Source organism: Malaclemys terrapin, chromosome 6 (genome assembly GCF_027887155.1).
Source record: "Malaclemys terrapin pileata isolate rMalTer1 chromosome 6, rMalTer1.hap1, whole genome shotgun sequence".
Lineage (NCBI taxonomy): Eukaryota > Metazoa > Chordata > Testudines > Emydidae > Malaclemys > Malaclemys terrapin.
The window spans coordinates 120,741,408-120,761,965 of NC_071510.1; the positions used below are offsets into that span (position 1 = coordinate 120,741,408).

Below are 20,558 nucleotides of genomic sequence, written 5' to 3' on the forward strand. Positions count from 1 at the left end.
ACTGGAAAACATGCTCCTAAGACAATGACAGTGATGAAAATAGAAATGTTTCCTAAACAGATGAGACTGTTCTGTGTAATTTAGATTGTGCTGACCCCCAGAATGTACTAGGCCCCTTTGAAACACAAAAGAGGACACAGTCCCTCTTCTGAAGAGCATATAATCTAAAACCCAGTAATTAGCATTGCCAGTGGGAATGCATGCCCCCCCTCCCGCCCCGCACAAACCTCAAATCTTGTGCTAATTTAATACTCTGCCAGTTAATTCCAGAAAGAGTATTCAATCTGTTGAATTCCCATATTCATTTTAAAGTATTTATTACATTAAAGCATTCTAAATACTGACTCCCAGATTAATCTCTTTTAAAAACAAAATCTTTTTATTAAACAAAAGAAAGGGATTCCTATTTATACAAGTTTATTAACAAAGGCCAATTATCCAGTATGCTTCAAATGTATCATGTCTGCTCAGATTTATCAAGTCCATGCTATAAATTAGGGCCTAATATCAGAGTCCTCATGTAATCAAAAAGGCTGCTTCCAAGGGAGTTTCGTCCATAGAATTGGCCTGTTTCTAGCCAGTAGGAGCAGGAAAGGGTTCTGCCGATGGACACACCTTTGTGATGGGCAAAATAAATCCAAATAATGTCCTGCCCCTCTATTGGGTCACTTTTTTTGTGGGCATCATAGATTCAGTCAGTCTTCAGGAGGGATGTGATTGAAGAGCAAGCGGTAGCTTGGGCGTTCTGTGCATAGGGAGTGGGGTGGAAGAAGGTAGGGTGATGTTTACGGGAGAAGTGAATGAGAGAGGCATTGAGGTTGGTATCTATGACAGTGCAGAGGTGACGCACTAAGAAACCAGATTCAAGATGTAGGGTGAGACAGAATTATGCAGGGCCTTGACAGTGAGGACAAGAAGTTTCAATTTGATGTAGAGAACGGGGAGCCAGTTGAGCCATGCATAGTTGGGGAGCGGGTTGACGTGGGCATATCTGGGGAAGAAATTAATGTTCGTAACCACATCTTGGATGAGTAGGAGATGGGTGATGTGGATAGCAGGGAGGCCAGAGAAGAGGGAGGTGACGTAGTCAAGGAATGGATGTAATTTCTGTAGCTATCGGGGGAGAGAGGACGGTTTGGGACTTTGATATGTCTTGGAGGAAGGACAGCAAGATTTGGACATTGCTTTCTCTCTTATTGATGTAAATCAATAACTATTCCCCCCTCCATTTATCACATTTCCTGTCCTTAAACCTTAGCAGCAGCATGGTCTGCACATCCATCTGAACCCCACCCTGCCACTGAGTTGGGGAAGGAATGCTATCCCCGCACTCACTTAGCTCACCTATGCACCTGCTTTGACCTCCGAGGAGCACGTATGCCAAGTAGTTACCATCTGAAATTAGGAGCTAGTGTACGCTAAACAGCATGGTGATAAATTCTGTTTATAAAAAGTACTTCTAAGCAATGAAATTTTGTACACAGCATTTCTGAAGCCTTGGACATCTATGATAACACTTAAGATCATAGAAGATATGACATCAGAAGTCTGGTGATTATGATAAGGGCCCGATTCTGCTGTCTTTGCAAAGGCAGAACTCCCTTTGATATCAATGATGGTTTGTCCTAGACTGCAGGAGTGAGCTCTGAATGCTGAAACCTTCTGTCCAGACTTTCAAAGAGGATGTAAGAACGATATCCGATAAGAAGCAACGTATACAAATCAATAACTTTTTTTCTTTCTTTCTTAAGGTGAACACACACAAGAAACCAATTCACCTCATTCACTGAAGAAGGATGTAGAAAACATGGGGAAAGGTAACCACCCCCTTCCTCCCCCCCAGCTTTGATATTCTTAAAATGTTCTTGGTTTTAATAGAATATAAGGATAAGAGGGAAGTATTTTTGTTCAGCACCATATTTTAAGCTTGACAAGTAGCATATGAATAATATATGGACCTTTGGGTGGATATAATTGAGATTAATGCATACATATCAATCAATACATGACACTGTAATACAATACTTTAAAATAATATATTACATTGATTTATATTCATGGATTTCTGCACAAAATCTATCCTAGATCTATACAATGTTTTTTTTAAACTACTAAGATATTTTCTTATAATAATGAATTGCCACACATAGCAGTTTGCTCAAGAGTTATTTATACAAATTAGTAAAACAGCTCTTCTTTTCTCTTTGTTAGAAGAACTTCAGAAGGTTTTGTTTGAACAAATAGATTTACGGAGGAGATTAGAACAGGAATTCCAAGTGTTGAAAGGAAACGCTTCTTTCCCAGTATTCAGTAAGACATATTTCTGTTTTCACTGTTTGTAGAATGTCATCGTTATTTATTATCAATTTATAAAAGTATAGGAGTGATGTTCATAGGTGTGTTTGTCACTAGATGCCTGAGCTGGCCCCACTGAAGTCAATGGGAATTCTACCATAGATTTCAATGGCAGTAGGTCAGGCCCTTCAGGCATAAACTTAAAGTGAGATGTATATTTTTGGATAAGTATAAACAAGAATTTTGTCACACTGGCTTTGGTAACTTTCCTCTCCCTGTTCAAAACATGAGGGGTCCACCAAGACCTGCCCCACTATTGTATTCTGACCATAAAGCCAGCATAAGTAGAGGCACTCCATTGGAGGGGGAACCTACAGCATTAGGGCCTATGCCATATCTGTTGTCCCTGCAGCTGGCCAAAAGGGAACGGTTGGGGCTTCACTATACCCTGTAATGCCCATCTGTTGCATCAACCCCATGAGGCCTTGGTAGCCAGTGGCCTTCAGGCTTTTCTAAGTGATGGAGGGGGACTGGCCCAGCCTAAATTTGAGGCAGGCAAAGGCCACTTCTGCGTTTTCCATCCTGAAGTGGGTTGCGTGTTCTTTGGCCATTGTTGAGGATCTGGGCCATTAAGAGGTGATGGACTATGCCATACGAACAAAGGATTACGAGGAACGTCATAAAACCAATATGGAATTGTCTCCCCTATAGTGAAAGACCAGTTGCTTGAGGTTTTTCAAAATAGACTGATTGAAGGAGTGGAAAATAAGCTGCAAGGGAAAATCCGGCACTGGCCAGGGTCAGATTAGACGACATAATAGGCCTTTTCGGTTTCTGATTTGTATGATTCTATAGCGCTGGGCAAGCCAAGGTGCCTCTGCAGCTCTGCTTCTTGTCATGCCACACAGCACAGCACTCAGTACTGCAGTTCAGCTCTTCTCACGTGCAGCCCACTGTGCATAAGGAGATGTCACTGTCATGCAGCTGTTCAAGCACCAAATCCTCTGCTGCCATTTGCTCCACTGAAGAGTGAAGGAGTGAGGCTCAGCGTTAAAGGTGTCCCAAAAGGGAAAAAACTAAACCATCGGTGACCTTTTCTGCTTCTTCCGGATGTCTAAAGAAGGCCTGAAAGTTTGGTTGCATTTTTGCTTTTAAAGTCTGTTTGCTTTTAACTTTAATATCAGGTCTTGTCTATGCCACTTTTGCTGCAGGGTTCTGTGGACTGACAGAGAATTATTGAGAGTAGGACATCACAAAAGCCGAGAAGCTGAAACTTAATCAGCTGGGAGGGGAAGGGATTTTAGTCAGATGCTTGTTTTTTGTTATCACTTATCTGACTGAAGGCACTGATGATTACTTGGGCAAAAAGCTCTAAACAATGCCATTTCTTCAGCTGCAAACCATTCCAGTTCTTTGGTCCTGCAAATAGTCCTTCCACAAAATCAATGAAGACAAGACTCGATATGCCAGATATTCCCAAGGTTTAAAAAACAAACAGAAGAACAGGCCTTTACATCACAGAGAAGGAAAAGGGGAGTACAAAAAGTATTTTCCCCACCTTTAAGTAGATAGAGTAGAATTTTACACCCCCCTTCCTCCCCTCCTTCTCCCCCCAAGGCATGACATCAGGGAGAATACAGAAAAGCTAAGAAATGCAAGGAAGGTCTCTCTGAATGTCTCCCATCTTTAGCCTGGATATCAAAAGGATTAGTACATCTTCATAAATTAATACAAAGCAAATCCTGAAGTTATGTGATGTATGCCATAAAATAAGGATGACCCAATATGTAGAACAAAATCAGCCATTGGGCTGGGAGCTGGGTGATTTTAAAGTAATTCATGTACACCTCTACCCCAATATAACGCTGTCCTCGGGAGCCAAAAAATCTTACCGCGTTATAGGTGAAACCGCGTTATATCGAACTTGCTTTGATCCACCAGAGTGCGCAGCCCCACCCCTCCCGGAGCACTGCTTTACCGCATTATATCCGAATTCGTGTTATATCGGGTCGCGTTATATCTGGGTAGAGGCGTACTTCAATTTATGTACTTGAAAGCATTTACATTCATGGGATTGTAAAAATGGCATCTTGGAATCATGCCATTCAGGTCTCCCATTTATCCTTTTGTTCTGCAGTAAAATTAATACTCCATCATTGCCATGTAAATAAACCCTGCAATTAAACCACATGAAATACAATTCATATGAAAGAAAATAATGCGTACTGCTGACCAAGGAAGTGGCATCCGTGCACACCAGCATGAAAAATAGGTGGTTTCAATACACCACAAAGCAGTGGTCAATTTTACTCTAGTTTAAAATAGAAAACAAGTACTTGTGCTATAAACACTAGATGCAAGTGACTGTAAAACCCGTTTACAGATTTAGATTTACCAAACAAACAACCCCCTCTCCCCAACATCTATAATAAAATGGGGGAACAGGCCTTTCTAAAGAAAACATGTGTAACATCCTAGCTAACTGCGTCCCTCTTGACAGGTTGTTCAACACCTGAAAAAGGAGCTGCTTTTTAAGCTCAAGTGCTAGAATTTTGGGGGGTTTGGTTCTGTAGGTCCCAGGTTTGCTCCCTATTGACAGCTTGTGCTGGGGCCATCACAAAAGGACCAGATAGATACATCTCATGGTAGATTGCAGATGGTCTTATTAAAAGGCAGTTGAATTGAAAATGGCAAGGAATTAAAAGTACAGAAAATGAGCACAAGAAGGAAAACGGACCTCTTCTTTCTGAGAGCCTGATGCCTCGGGGGCAGCAGAGTTTGAAGAAAGAGCACAGAGCTGGGAACCAATCCTCTCACTGGGTGATCTTGAGCAAGTCAGACAAAGGATTGAATGGGCTATGGAGGTGAACCTACTCTCCCATCCCTAGAGCTGGCTGGGATGAAGGCATACTGGGAGGGGGGGCAATTCTGGGGAATCTTGCACCTCCCCTCGCAGTGCTGAAGCTGCTGTTGCCTCTTCTATACCTCGTCGATGGATAAGAGGCCTTTGGTTTGCAAGTCTAACAGTTCGGCACCTTCACAATCAAATGTCATTTAAAAAAAAAAAAAAAGGAAGCATTCATCTCTGCCATAGGGCAGTGAGCCAACACATGTACTTGGAAGACAGCACTATAATAGCCTGGCAAACCAACTGATTGTAAACCCGTCAGGGTGGGGCCCACGGCTTGCATGTCTGTACAGCACTGAGCAAATTGTGGGCACCATATGAATTAATAGTATTGGCACTGCCATCCAGAGCAGTGCCACCAGGTCCTCTTTAAATATTCATCTCTGTTCCCCTCGGTATTGTGGAATGTTATCATTGCCACTATAAATCCATTTCCCCAGTGAGCTTTTGTATCCATAACGTGGGGCTATACCGAAATTCCCCAGGGCAATGCCTCTGCTTCCTAGCTTAAAATGGCATTAGGTTTGGTTTGGTTTGGTTTTTCACCACACTGTATAGAAAGTTCCTATCCAGTTGTCCAGTGTCAGCCCCAGGTCACCTTCAATGTTGTTGCTTTCTAAGTATTTCCCTTCTCGTAAAGATGTTTATTTTAGATTGTATTTGTCCAAGCTAGAATCTCATTTTCCGCCCTTATAAATTAGTGGGACACGTAGTCCAACAAAAAAAAAAAAATCTTTTATCCTAGTGAGCTTTTCCTCCAAGACCTGTAGTGTGAAATGGTTATCAAGAAAAAACAACAGCCTTTGGTTTCTGTCTTAGAATCAAATAGAGGAAAGCCAGCTTGCACTGTAACCCAGCTGTCTGACATGTTCTGTCTCCTCAAAGATCTCTCCCTTCCAGTTACTGTATTTTAGAGAGTTCCTTGTGTTTCCTGAGTCTTCTGCTTGGGCTTTCAGTCTCCAGCCCTGCTTTATAAAGATTCAAGGCTTATCTATACAGTGATTTAGAGCATGACAACCTGGGGCATGAATCTACAGCGCTAACCTGTGTGACAAAGTTCCTCCTCTATCTTGGTGGGTCCTGAGCTTATTGGCGGATTTTCTTGCCTCAGAGATTTACCATGTGGGTTGGGAACAGCCCAGAGACCTTCCCCTCTGGAAGAACCCACAGTCCAGGTCAATTGGGAGGTTTGGGGGGAACCCAGGCCCACCCTCTACTCTGGGTTCCAGGCCAGGGCCCTGTGGACTGCAGCTGTCTATAGTAGGGTTACCATACGTCCGGTTTTTCCCGGACATGTCCGGCTTTTTGGTAATCAAACCTCCGTCCGGGGGGAATTGCCAAAAAGCCAAACATGTCCGGGAAAATACCGGCCGGGCACTTCCCCTCCCGCGGCAGCTCTGCTCCTCCCCTGACTCTTTGGCTCTGTTTAAGAGCCGAGCTGCCTGAGCGGCGTGAGCACTACCGGCTTCTGGCAGCCCCCTTGCCTCCGGACTTCACGGTTTGCCGGGCAGTCCCCAGACCCTGCACCCCTGGCCAGCGCTTCCCCAGCGCAGCTGGAGCCCAGGAGGGAAAGTGCCCGGCCAGTGGCTGGGATCCGGAGGCAAGGGGGCTGCCCGAAGCCGGTAGCGCTGGCTTGGGCAGCTTGGCTCTTAAACAGAGCCGAAGAGGCAGGGGAGGAGCACAGCAGCTGGAGCCCGGGAGGGGAAGTGCCCGGCCGGGGGCGCAGGGTCTGGAGGCATGGGGGCTCCCCGAAATCCGAGCGCTACCGGCTTCATAATTTGCCGGGCAGCCTCCAGACCCTGCGCCCCGGCTGGGCGCTTCCCTTCCCGGGCTCCAGCTGTGCTGGGGAAGCACTGGCCAGGGGCGCAGGGTCTGGGGGCTGTCCGGCAAACCGTGAAGCCAGTAGCTCTTGGGCAGCCCTTTTCGCGTGGCTGGGAGGGAGGAGGGGGAGTTAGGGCAGGGACTTTGGGGAAGGGGTGGAGTTGGGGCGGGGCTGGGGGTGGGAAAGGGGCGGGGCCAGGGCCCTGTGGAGTGTCCTCTTTTTTTATTTTTTAAATATGGTAACCCTAGTCTATAGTGCCTCCTGTAACAGCTGCATGACAGCTACAACTGCCTGGGCTACTTCCCCATGGCCTCCTCCAAACACCTTCCTTAGTCTCACCACAGGACCTTCCTCCTGGTGTCTGATAACACTTGTGCTCCTCAGTCCTCCAGCAGCACACCCTCTCACTCTCAGCTCCTTGCGCCTCTTGCTCCCAGCTCCTCACACTCACACCACAAACTGAAGTGAGCTCCTTTTAAAACCCAGGTGCCCTGATTAGCCTGCCTTAATTGATTCTAGCAGCTTCTTCTTAATTGGCTCCAGGTGTCCTAATTAGCCTGCCTGCCTTAACTGGTTCTAGCAGGTTCCTGATTACTCTAGTGCAGCCCCTTCTCTGGTCACTCAGGGAACAGAAAACGACTCATCCAGTGACCAGTATATTTGCCCCCTACCAGACTCCTGTACCCCACTGGTCTGGGTCTGTCACACCTGCCATACACTAAGTGGACCCAGCTGCCATGCACTAAATGTTCTGTAGTGGTCTTAGTAAGTCAGAGTGTGCTACAGCAGGCTAATGCGCCATAGATTCTGCCGCACACTAAATCGCCACACTGAGCACTTAAGTCTTTGATGAAACAACTAAACTTGATCCTCTAGAACATTTCTGGAGTCACCCCCTTGTTCTATCCCAGATAGGAACCTTCTGACAAGATTGCCCATCACTGGAGGCAGATAATTTTTGGACAAACGACTGTGCCGCGTTTAACAAATTCTTCAGTGGTGATTTGACTTTATTTCTACAAATTCTGTGGTACACGTTGATGGTTTTAATTCATGCACCTCCACTCTTTTTTTTTTTTTTTTCCCCCCAACCCACACAGATAATTTTCAAGATCAGATGAAACGGGAGCTGGCCTACAGAGAGGAAATGGTGCAGCAGTTACAAATTGTAAGTTGTCCTTCTCTACAGAAAATGTTAGGAACTATCCCTGTACTCTCTTATTTACATTGATAAATATATTCCTCAAATTTTGTTTAAGCAATACAAGTGTACTATTACTGAGCCCATATTAACTTCTACATAGTCAGGCTTGAGTGTGCAGTTCTCTCCGTTGGCTTGAAGTCTAATTACCAGGAGATTTACTTAGAGATACAGTCAGCAGGTGTGTCTGCAAGGTTCAGCTAAATAGGAACTACTTTCCATGGGTTGACTCAACAGAGAGATGTACATCTTCAGTGAAACTGAGGACTTCCCTACACCAGTCTAATGAACAGTAAGCTAATACACTGGTCTTTGCCACGAGACTGGTCTTTGCCACGAGACTTCCATTGAAGTCAGGCAGGAACATTTGTCAGACCTGTATATAATTTAGTAGCAGTAGCTGGAGATCAGTGTCCCAATCTGGCAAGTGCTTTTCACTTTAAGACTTGAGTAGTTCCATTCAGTTCAATGGGACCACTCTTGGGAGTAAAATTTAAGCAAATGTGTAAGCGTTTGCAGAATTGGGGCCTGTAGCAGTGTCGAAGAGGCACCAGTGCAGGGGCTCCTGCTAGTCATCTTGGGAATTAGCTCAACTCCAGTTCCGGAGCGCCCTCTGCTGGCCGGTGTCCCACCTGCCTCAGGCCCTGTGTCCCTCCCAGACCCCAATGCCCCTTTACCTCGGAGTTCTGCCCCAGCAGTACCCCCACTCTCAGGGTCTCCCCTCCCAGGGGAACCCCCACCCCTCTATCCCCGCCTTGCCTCACTGGCTACTGCCAGTCATCATCTAGCCCCCTCTCACTGGGGCAAACTGCAGTCTGTAAAGGCCACTCATCATTGGCAAGGGGGTCAGACCAGCTGCCTCTGCCTAACCCCAGGCTGCACATCTGCAACCCCAATACCTGCTTTGGCCTTTAGCATGGCCCACAGCCTGGGGATTTGCCAGGCTGGAGCTCCCCAGCTCCTCTTGTCTTTCCCCAGCCCTGCTCCATTCCCTGTACCCTGAGTTCCCAGGCAGCCAGGTCCTTCTCTCTCCACAGCTAGAGAGAGACTCACTGCCTCTGGCCCTGCAGCCCTTTTATAGGGTCCAGCCTGGCCCTGATTGGCTGCCTCTCTGCCTTTTCCTTGTGTCTCAGCCCCAGCCCTCTCCAAGGGTTGGCTTTTAACCCTTGCTGAGCCGGAGCGGGGTGACTGCCCCACTAGCTCTCTCTCCTCCCATCCCCCGGAATCCTCTTGTTTTGTCTGCACTTGCAGCAGACTACTATGGTCATTGATATGCAGCTAAATAGCATAACCTCCAAACCTTGTGGTGGGTCAAACACATTTTTTTTCTGAAATCTCTTTAGTAAAATCAGAAACCGAGATAACAATTTAAAGCTGCATTTTGCCTCCCTGTATAGTAGCCACTTAGGTGGGTGGGTTCACAACAGCTTTGCCTCGACAACATATAGTTGCACCTCTAATGCTCATAGGTTTTGGGGAATCAGAATTCTGAAGTTATATCCTAAACTAGTTCTCCCAGATTTTCTTCTCCATCCAATCAACTAGGAAAATTTCCTTAATTTACAGCAAATGCAAAAATCACAAGGCTTGGTGTTTTATTGTTTTCGTGATCAGGAATAGAAATGTGATCATGGCAATTTATACCATCTTCATTTCCCAATGCCTGCTAGAAATATACTAGTAGTTGTTTAATAAATGGCTACATAGCACTTCATAGATGTATTTACAGTGACAAGCTCTAACCTGTATTTTTAAGTCCTGTGTCAAAAAACTAGGGGTCTCTTCTCCATTCACTGGGAATGCCTAAGTTCCATTATTGTTTAATTTTGTCAGAGTATGGGGGGAAGAATAACAACTTTTTAGGCCAATTTCTGATCACATCTGTGCAGCCCCATTGATCTCAGCAAGGCTGCATCAGTACAATTAAGGCCAGAATATGACCCTTTGTATTTAAAGAATTAGCATAAAATAATGCAGTAAATAGCTGATGATTTCTTTAAATTCAGTGCAAAAATCTTCATTAATATTTTGATTGAGAATTTAAACACACAGTCAGTACATTTGAAGTTAAGCTTCCTACAGGAACTGTAAGCCATTTGCGTATGAGTGTATTCTGTATTGTTATATATGGTTTTAATCTTTATGGGCCAAATATATCCATGGTATAACTCCATTAACTTCAGGGGATTTACATAATAAATTAATTTGGTTTAAAATATATGTACGTTATGGGTACTTTGGGAATCATAATTTGAATTTCTTAATTTTTTTTTGTTGTGCATCCAGTGATAGCATTGCATTAATTTAGTTGTCTGCACTGAATTTCCTTTTATATTGAAACAAGAAGAATATAGAGGAGAACTATTTGTTGCCTATTCAAATAAACACACGGGCCAAATTCTGATTATATTTTATATTTAGTGAAATTGGAGTATTTTTACTAACTTCATAGGAGTTAGTCCAAATTTACCCTGTGTAATCACAGCAGAATTTGACCAACTGCATTTATTTAATGTAAGAGTCACGTAAACACACTGAACAAGTTTTATATGAATGTTCTCATGTGTATAGGGTCATGTAATGTGAATATATTATCTGTGCATGTTTATTTCAATGGGCAGAACTCCGGAGAGCATGGATATGTCTTTAGCTCCTCACCTCATGATATTAAAAGCAATTCATACCGTGCATGCACTGTATGATTTTCAGACACTTCTAACTTTGCTCATTCTAAACCAGTGGCTCTCAACCTTTCCAGACTACTGGAAGGAGTCTGATTTATCTTGCGTACCCTCCCAGTTTCACCTTGCTTAAAAATGACTTGCTTAAAAAATGAAACCTAAAAATACAAAAATGTCTCAGCACACTATTACTGAAAAGTTGCTTGCTTTCTAATTTCTACCATGTAATTATAAATCAATTGCAATATAAATATTGTACTTACATTTCAGTGTATATTATATAGAGCAGTATGAACAAGTCATTGTCTCTATAAAATTTTCGTTTGTACTGACTTTCCTAGTGCTTTTTCTGTAGCTTGTTGTAAAAATAGGCAAATACTTAGATGAGTTGATGTACCCCATGGAAGACCTCTGCATCCCCAGGGGTATATGTACCCCTAGTTGAGAACCACTGTTCTAAACCAAAGTTGTTCAGGTCTGATCATTGCTGACTAAGCCAGTGTTCATTTAGAATTTTAAAAATAAGTTGAATTTGAGTTATTCAAGTGCAAAAACAGCATTTTGGGGACAAAAAAAAATCACCATTGGGCTGAGACTAAGCATGAGAAAGTTTAGCCTGAAGCATCATTTTTGGGAAAGTTGTTGTCAAGGAGATGAATCTAATTTTCAGATGCCAATTACTCCCAAGACTTTCTAATGTAAATGACAATTGTGTCTTGATTGTTAATGTGGAAACAGGATTTGAAGCTAGTGCCTCATGTGCAGCTAATACTTACATTGAATGCACATTCTTTTGTCACTGTTCTTGAATTACATTGTGAAATTGCAATGCAGAACACTTGATAGATAATAAATTGCTAAACCAACAACATTAGATGAACTGGAGTGACAGGTCTCTTGAAGCCATATATTTAGTCTTTAAGTGCCCTCTGCTGTTTCCATGTGATTACTGCACTTTATGGCAGCCAGGACACTTCATAGTTTTAAAAAACAGGAGTACTTGTGGCACCTTAGAGACTAACAAATTTATTAGAGCATAAGCTTTCGTGGACTACAGCCCACTTCGTCCACGAAAGCTTATGCTCTAATAAATTTGTTAGTCTCTAAGGTGCCACAAGTACTCCTGTTCTTTTTGCGGATACAGACTAACACGGCTGCTACTCTGAAACCTGTCATAGTTTTAAAGTTCTCCATTAAAAACTTCAATTAAAATAATGGTCAATCAGTACATTTAATTTTAATGTTTTTTCCACTATGGACTCGTAAAGATTATTTTATGACTTCCTGACAGGCAGGAGCAAAATTACTAATTTCTGGAAAAATCATGGGCCAAATTCAGCGCCCAGCTACACCCTCTGCAAAGGATACTGACTTTGGTGGGGGTAACTGCAGAATTTGGCCCAGTGTGGGGTTTTTTACAGCAGTTTGACCCCAATGTGAGCTATAGCAACTGTCGACGAGAAAAGAGTCGATCAACAACACTATGTGCACTATAGCTAGTGGGAAATGTTCCAATCTGATCGCTCCTTCTGTTGAGAAAAAACAGGCTATGTTTTGAAAGTCTGGCTCTTAGAAGCAACTTTTGATGTGTGTGTTAAACTACACATCTGTCTCTTTCCCTTTATGGATAGTCTTTGTGGTAGGCTGGTTGTGTTGACTAAACCAGATTCTGACTAATTTTGTGTGTCTACCCACCGGGAGCAGTTTGACTAAGCAGATTATTCTGATACAGAGTTAAAACAAGGGCACTGGACAAATGGAGATTCCAACTTTCAACCGCACAGGTAACGATTTCAAGTCAGTACAGTGAACCACGTGTATTTCACGTAGGATTACCACACAATGATGGAGCCACCTTCAGCGGATGGTGCACAGAAACTCCTTTACTGTTGCTGATACCAGCGCACATTCTTGTGACGTAGGATATAAGGAACACACTGGATCTTCATGTCTATTTGAGGTTCATTCCTGCTCTTCTGGTTATCTCTATCGTGATCACCACTGCAAAAGCATAAAAAGGGGGGACCCTGTTGTCAGAGAAGAGCATTAAACTCTGCTAGTTCCACTGCAGCTGTGGAGGCTTGAAATAGAATCTTCCAGAGAGGAACGCAGAAGAAGATTTGGTACTGCCCTATAGCTGAACTCCTTCTGGAACTAAATGGGAATTTCCCTCCTGGCCTACAGCTCCATATTTTTAAAGGTAAAATGGACAGACCTACACATGTGGAGAAAAAGCCCGTCATGCCAAATATATCAGAGAAATTATTTAAGAACAGTTAACTTGTGACAGTATGAACCTGTTATACTTGTGTGGTCTATAAAACCTTGGCAGATCTCCTGCATTCGTGCCAGCCATCCAAGTGGATGTTGTTTGCTGACAATTGCGTGTGTGGCCAAGATTTCTACACCTTCTAGTGAGAACACCACAGTGAAACTATTTGTAAAACACTGATTGTATTAGTGTTTGGGCGTCTCGCATTCAGTTTAACAGCATTGACTGTGAGTCACCCAAATGAGTAACCCAGTAAAATATATGTATATAATCCCTGTCCTGAAAGATTGCTAATTTACCAGCCTGTGTAAACAGGGGAAGCCTTACACTATATGCTGGAAATCACTAGGTTCAAATAGTGCAGGGTCATTGGAAGGAGCAGATTCCACAAGGGAGAGCTCTCTACTGTGATCCAGGCCCTGGCAGCAGGCCTCTCCTGCTCTGAAGGGAAAGGGAGGCAGGACTAGCCATTTAAACAGCTGAGCTTTAAAAATCATGAACTTTTTAGGCCACCTCTTTCTGTTTTTCTTTCTCCCCTTTTGTCCATGTGCACTCCCCTCTCGTGCTGTTTGCACCTGAGTGGGAGGGGAATACTTCTTGAGGGACTAGAGCTAAGAAGGCATCTCTCTGACATCTCATTGTTGTAGCTCTTGGGCACCTTCTTGTAGTGCCAGGCCACTTTCACTCAGACTGGCCTCCCTTCATTGGAGTTTCCAGGGTTAACTCTTGAGTTGTAGAAGCTCTTTTTTATTTAGTCTTTTCATGGGAATTACCAGGTCTCTCATTTAAACCCATATATGGTTATCAAGCACATTTGATGATGGATAACACTGAGGTATGGTAACTTACACAAGTACACTGATACCCTGAGCATAATACAGATACTCTTGGATGCTGTGGGGTTCAGTGTAATAAAAACCAGAACAGGGCGTTAAAATAATACAATGTGGGACAACTGAGAGGGGTTGATTTTCAAAAATAATTTCTTAAGCCTTCAAAATGTGTATATATATGAGTGCAAATCCCTGTCTTCTTGTGTCGAATATGCAGTTGCATATGCAAAGTGGCTCATTGACCTCTTTCATACATTTGCACAGTTAGTCAGCCCTTTTTGCTCATGCAACTTCAGGCTTTAGGCCTGACTGATCTATCTCGCTTACACTGGTTTATTTGAAGTTTCTCCTGATTTACACTGGTGTAACTGAAAGCAAAAGCAGGTCACGCATGTGCAATTACCTGTTTGTGTCCCGACACAGTACATTTTGCAGTCATGATGAAGGCACTTCCGAACATCTAAGTCAGTGTCAAAAAAATGGTAAATCTCTAGTAGTTTGGATTCCCAAACATGAAGAAATGTTGGGTGTGGCAGAGTTTTGCTGATTTCTATAGCCTACTGCATAAATCATTCCAAGCTGCGATATATTCTCATGTATGTATCTCTTTTTCTATGTTCTCCTTCCATTTTTCATTAGTTACTGATTCCACTGTAGGGCCTCTTAGTGGTGTAAATAAAGGAGAAACGTATAAAGTCCAACGGGCTATGCTGATATAAATGAGTAGAGAATGAGAGCCTTACTTTTGTTTGTTCTAATTGTATAGAGGTAAATACTTCTGCCCACTTTATTACACAGCAGCTGATTTTTGCTGATAGGTTGGTTGGTTGATTTTTCTAGATTACTGCTATACTTTTTATTTATTTATTTTTTTTAAACCCTCTCAGAACTTGTATACTACATTGGTTTGTAAGACCTGGTGTGTTGTTTTTATTTTGTCTCTGCTTCACATTTGTGCCAACTGCTTAAAGATCTCCTTGCTTTATTTCAAACCATCTTGTCCTAAAATATTACAGCGAGGCAAAATAAATGAACTCCCAAGGATTCCATCGCATTGAAGGATCTGGCTTTGACACCTTATTATCCAATTCTTGGCTCACCGCAATGGCTTTGTCTCCGTGTCGTTGCAGATTCCCTATGCAGCAAGCTTGATCAGGAAAGAAAAGCTCGGCACACACCTCAGCAAAAGCTAAAAGGTGAACTTGTTAAAAGGGAATGTATTTTGGCAACTAACTCTTCATATTTCTAATTACTGCCATTGCAAGTATTAAGAGATTCATTGTGTGAGGCAGAAGCGATGCTACCAGTACTAGCCTGAAAGCTTTATTTTGGCTTAGTCAGTACTCTGGCCTGATGGTATCTATGGAGGGGTTCACCCATCATGCATGTGGTACGTGTCCAGGATTTGGGTTTTCCCAGGGACAGCATGCTACAAATACCAGGAAAGAGAAGGAAATGGATATAATGCTAGGGTGCACACGATCTTTAAAGACTTCCCAAACTTAGGGTTTTTTTAATAATTCATATTTTCAGTGATGTCTTGCACCTGATCATTTAATTCCATCATTTCCTCCTGATGTTGATGGCAATGTTGACCAAGTTTATGATTTTCCAAAGCCATTGCTGGGTTCTTCAGTGCTGTCTCTAATTGGCAGTCTGGTACATTCTATAGGCAGAGTAGAGAGGGATTTGGACTCAAAGGACCAGATCCTCAAAGGGACTTCGGTGCCTAAAGTCCAGATTTAGGCACTGCTGCGATCCCCAAAGCCCCACTCAGCTACCATCTAACCCTGTGGGTGCCTAAAACTCGCTCAGTTCCTACATTTTTGCTGTAAAAGGTCCTCTAGGTGCCGAAGGTTCTGCCTTTAGGCATGCACACTGCTGCTTCAGGCCAGCTCTGAGGCATCTATCTCATGCCTTAGCCCCGATGTGGTTCTCAAGCCAGGGGAAGACAGGTGTTGCTCCATCTCACCTGCAGGGCCTGAGCTGGTAGGTGTGCTGTGAGCATCTCTAATTCTACACACAATTCATGGGGGCTCCATTAGAACCTCTAGTCCAGTACTCACCCAGGATGTGGGAGATCCTGGGTCAATTCCCGCATCTGGCTGCTGAGGAGACAGGATTTGGCCAGGAGTTTCCCACCTCTCAACTCTCAGGTGAATGCCATAACCATTGGACTCTAGGACAGTCTGGTGTGGGTCTCCCTCAGTCTCTCTTGTAGAAGCTGTACTTTAAATTAGATAGTTAAATATTAATTGGGCCACAGACAGAATGAGAATCACTCTGTAGCCCACTGGGAGGGGAGAAACCACTGGTCACATTCCTTGTCCTCCTCAGGCAGATGGGAGAATCGAGTCAGCCCTCCCTCTCCCCCCCCCCCCCAGGTGAATATACTAGCCACTGGGCTAATGGTTATGGAATGGGATGGGAGGCCTCCTCCTCCTCCCCCCACGCCATTTGGTGGGAAAAGGCCTAGGTGCCAGAGTCACCTGACTGCAGAAGAGGCGTTCCCGGCTGTGGATGGCAAGCAAAGAGAGGTGCCTCCTTGCAGCCCGGACTTAGGCACCAGGCTCCATGAGAGGGGTGGGGCTTAGGACACATCCCTCTCACCAGCAGTTCCCATTGGCTAGCTGAGGCAGCACCCCACCTCGCATGCTGACTTTTGAGAATCCAATTCTTTGGACCTCTCTCTTCCCCTGCGTTGTATAAGGAACTTGGGCACCTAACTCAGGCTTTGGGGATTCCAGTGATTTTTCTAGGCACCTAAGTCCCTTTGCAGACATGGGCCAAAGGCACTGCAGGAAGAATAACATTCCCAAAGTCCTGGGAGGATGAGGGAGCTTTGGAGGTTCCATTACCAGGTGGTAGAAGCCTCTGGCATTTTTGTTTCTGTTGTTTGTCTGGCAAAGCAAAGAAGGCTGGGAGGGGGAGAGAGACAAAGCATATGGACTTGGTGGTGAGTTGTCATGTCACAAACTCTGTATTGTGGCATCGCTGAATAAATCCCTCTAAAGGAATAGGGAGATTAGAAAAGAGAGAGCTTCTATTTACACACAGCGATCACGGTAATCCTCAATGGGAAGGAATTATGGAGAAAGTCTGGGGCATTTGAACAAGGTTTTGATAACATAGATTATTAAAGCTTGCCTGCGTTTTGTCGGGGGAAAAAACTAATTTAAAAATAAAAAACTTAGACATAAACAGAGAGTAGCTAGACTGATAACTAACGCTCCCTGCCCCCAAACAATCGCATAGTTAGTTACACAGGTCAACATGACATTCAGATCATTCTAGTCTACTCTGTATAGGTTCTTCTACCACTCTCATTACCATACTATCTGACTGCCTTCCAATAGATGCTGTATTAAATACCAATTTAAAATACAATTAAAACATATTAATAAAATTAATACTAAAAGAAAAAAATCCCTAAGGGAGAGAGGGACCTCCACTGGAGTAATTCAATAAAGTGTTGATCTAAAAGAAAACAGTTTGTCTGAGCATGGCATTAGCTCTCTAATGCTCTTGTGCTAGAGGTCAGGTTTTCACACCCAGTTATGCACCGCGCAGAAGCTGTTGGCACCAGTGAGATGACAGTGGCATCACAACTAGCAATGCCTCACTTTTATGAGCAGAAAGAGCGAAGGATTGATGCCTTTCTCATGCTGTTTTTGTTTTCAGTGACATCCCTGCAGACAACAGGGATTTCTCTAAGTAGACCCTAGTGCTTTTGAAAGATTAGTGGTTACTTAAATGCTAAGCTAAATCAGCCAAGCGGAGAATCACAGCCATATTGTTAGAAGTAATTTCTGATTCTCAATGGGCCAAGCCAAAAGGAGTTGCCTCAAGAGGAAATGTGCACACACAAAATACACCGAGGGAGGTAAAGAAACTTTGCATTGCTGAGCAACCACAGGCTATTCAATTAATGCCTGATGTGTCTGATGAGAGTCGCCCTTGACGTATCGTCTCTCCTTCCATTGCCAGCAGGTGTATTGTGAACGTCCAGGGGAAGAAGCTTCTTATAACAATGTACAGCCTCCTTCCGATAAACCATATCATGGTTTTTAGAAGATGCTCTGTGCCTCTCAGCAAACCTTTGGGTGCTTGGCGCTGCCGCTTCCTTCAGCGGCCCTGAAGTGGGATAATGTTTGCACTCTGTCTTGTGGTGTATTGACCGAGCTTTGTTAACTCTTTGCATTTCACCTTGAATGAGAGGCTCTCAAAGTGCTTTACAAACATTAACTAGCTAATTCTCACCAAAATGCCAGTGAGGTGGGTAACTTGTTATTTCTATCCCCGTTAATGGATGGCATTAATTGAGGCACAAGAAAGGCAGTGGTTTGCCCAAGGTCACGTAGGGAGCCAAGAATAGAAGTCCTGACTCCATTCCCCTCTTTTAACCGCTAGGTGGCACCCTTGATGAAGAAGTACTCTTTTACCTGTTCCATTTGAATTTACTGTTAGGAAATAAAAGGGAGACATCCATTTTGTAAAATTGAGTAAAGAAATACAAAAAGTGCTACCACTGATAAACCCTCATGTTCACGCTCTCTCTCTCTTTTAATAACAGATGCACGGGATCCTCCGCAGCTGTTATCTTGTAAGATACAACCCACCACTCAGAAATCTGATTTGCATAAAGACTGAGAAATGGAAGGGCTTGGGAATTTAAAATGCAAACAAAAAATTCAGGTTCCTGTGAGCCCAAGGACAAGTGACCTCAAAGCATCATGGACAACCATGTAAAATAGAATGTAGCAGCCATTTATTAGTAAAAACAAAACAAAAAATCAAAAAATGCCTGTCCTGGATCTTTTGGTGGTACCAAAGTTTAAGTCTCTGTGTTTTTAGAAGGACAATTGAACTTGACAGAGTCTGAGAAAATGCTTTTGAAGCACATGGGGAGAAGCTGCGAAAGGAACCGCTAAACCTTTCAATGCTACAAACACTGGAAGCATCTGCAAGTTCATCTTTTGCTGTTGAATAGTGATTGTTTTATGGAAAGAAATGTGTGTCTTATCAGATGGGCCAGAATCACCTTTGACTGAATGGAAGGAAAAGCATTAGCCATACACAGTGCTTTTGAAAAGCAGACTGAAAATTCTAACGTCCCCTTCCTCCCGGCCCCCACTCCTCCTCCTCCTCCGGTACTTTGCCTGCTGTATGAATTAAGATTGTACTCTTCTGGAAATATTTTACAATTTAATATTGAGTGTAATTAAGAATATAATCACTTATCGAAAAAAAGGTATTTAACTCTGTTGTAGTTTCTTTATCATTCATGTGGATAAAAAGTCTATAATAAAAAAAAGAAAACTGACATAATAGTTGTGCTTCCCTGTCGTTTCATGGTACATTGATTTGCTAATGAATGAACAGGAATTCTGTACATGGGGACTTTTCTTCAAGGAAATATTTTAGCTTGCAATCATTTAAATGCATTTACTCTTAAAGTGGAAATCCATTTAAATGGTTATTAGAAAGTAAAGTTTGGCAGCGGATGAATGAAGTTACTGGAGATGTAGGCTTTTTAAATGTGCTCTGCAGTTTTAGCTGACCTCTGCTCCCATTAGAATCAACGGGAGTTTTACCATTGACATCACTGGAGTAGATTTAGGCCAGTTCTGAGGGCTTTTGAAATCACACCCATAGTCTGCTAACGTGTTTCTGAATTATATGCAATATGATTTCTTTAACGTTGAGTAAAATTCACCCCCCTTCAGGTGACCCATTTTAGGTCCTAGACACCACATGAGGTTGTAGAGGTTCCGGGGTGTGAAGGACCTCATATGCTCCCTCAGCACCATTGTGAGTTTTACCTTTGGTCCAGGCCTCACCCAACCGAAGCTGTGTTGGTAAGTTGTAAAGAAGTTCAGGGCCAGACCAAAGTGGTATTAAATGTAGTGGAAAGAAGGCACTCCAATGGAGGTGCAAACTGCAAAGGCTGCAGGTCCCATTGCATGCTGGGACCTGTAGTTTCTGCAGGATGTCTCTCTTCTAATAAAATTGAAGGTATCCATTCGTTATGTAGTAGAACTCCCTTTAACCTTCAGGTTGTGCTTTTGACCACCCTTGTTTTAGAGTTGGATGAGCATCATTATATCAATAGTGAAACTTATCCAGTTAGAAGAGGAACCCTTGCAGTTTCTAAATGGGGAGTTAATTTTCAGAGCTGCTGGGTGCTCACAGCTCCTATTGACTCCCAACAAGCAGATACTAAAGTTGTATTCTTCTTTGTAAAAGAAAAAGCATTTATCCTGTAATCCAAGAAAACAGGTATGCCCTCTGCTTTGCAAGCTGCTCCTGTTTACTCCAAATGCACTGTACGTCAAAAACGGACTTGCCAATGGCATGCAAATTAGTTAGGTTCTGTGCATCCTCTTTGCTGGATCATAGAATCTGGGCATGCCTGGTTGAGTGAGAATCGTGGTATAAATGAAACTAAATGACATCTTCAATCTGAAGTAGAACACGTCTTATTACTGGCAATACTATCTAAAACAAGCCTATAAGATTTGCCATACCACAACAGACCAACAGATT

General features: G+C 43.2%; 1 protein-coding gene across 1 annotated transcript in view; it reads left to right on the forward strand.

The window, feature by feature from the left end:
* The window catches only part of SKOR2 (SKI family transcriptional corepressor 2), a 34,213-nt gene extending 14,910 nt beyond the window's left edge, over positions 1 to 19,303 (forward strand). The window contains exons 4-8 of the mRNA XM_054031237.1: positions 1,752 to 1,817; positions 2,212 to 2,310; positions 8,126 to 8,193; positions 15,143 to 15,208; positions 18,586 to 19,303. Of these exons, the coding sequence (XP_053887212.1) occupies positions 1,752 to 1,817; positions 2,212 to 2,310; positions 8,126 to 8,193; positions 15,143 to 15,205 (296 nt within the window). The 3' untranslated portion in view covers positions 15,206 to 15,208; positions 18,586 to 19,303. The remainder of the gene's footprint in view (positions 1 to 1,751; positions 1,818 to 2,211; positions 2,311 to 8,125; positions 8,194 to 15,142; positions 15,209 to 18,585) is intronic.
* The last annotated feature ends 1,255 nt before the right edge of the window (positions 19,304 to 20,558 follow it).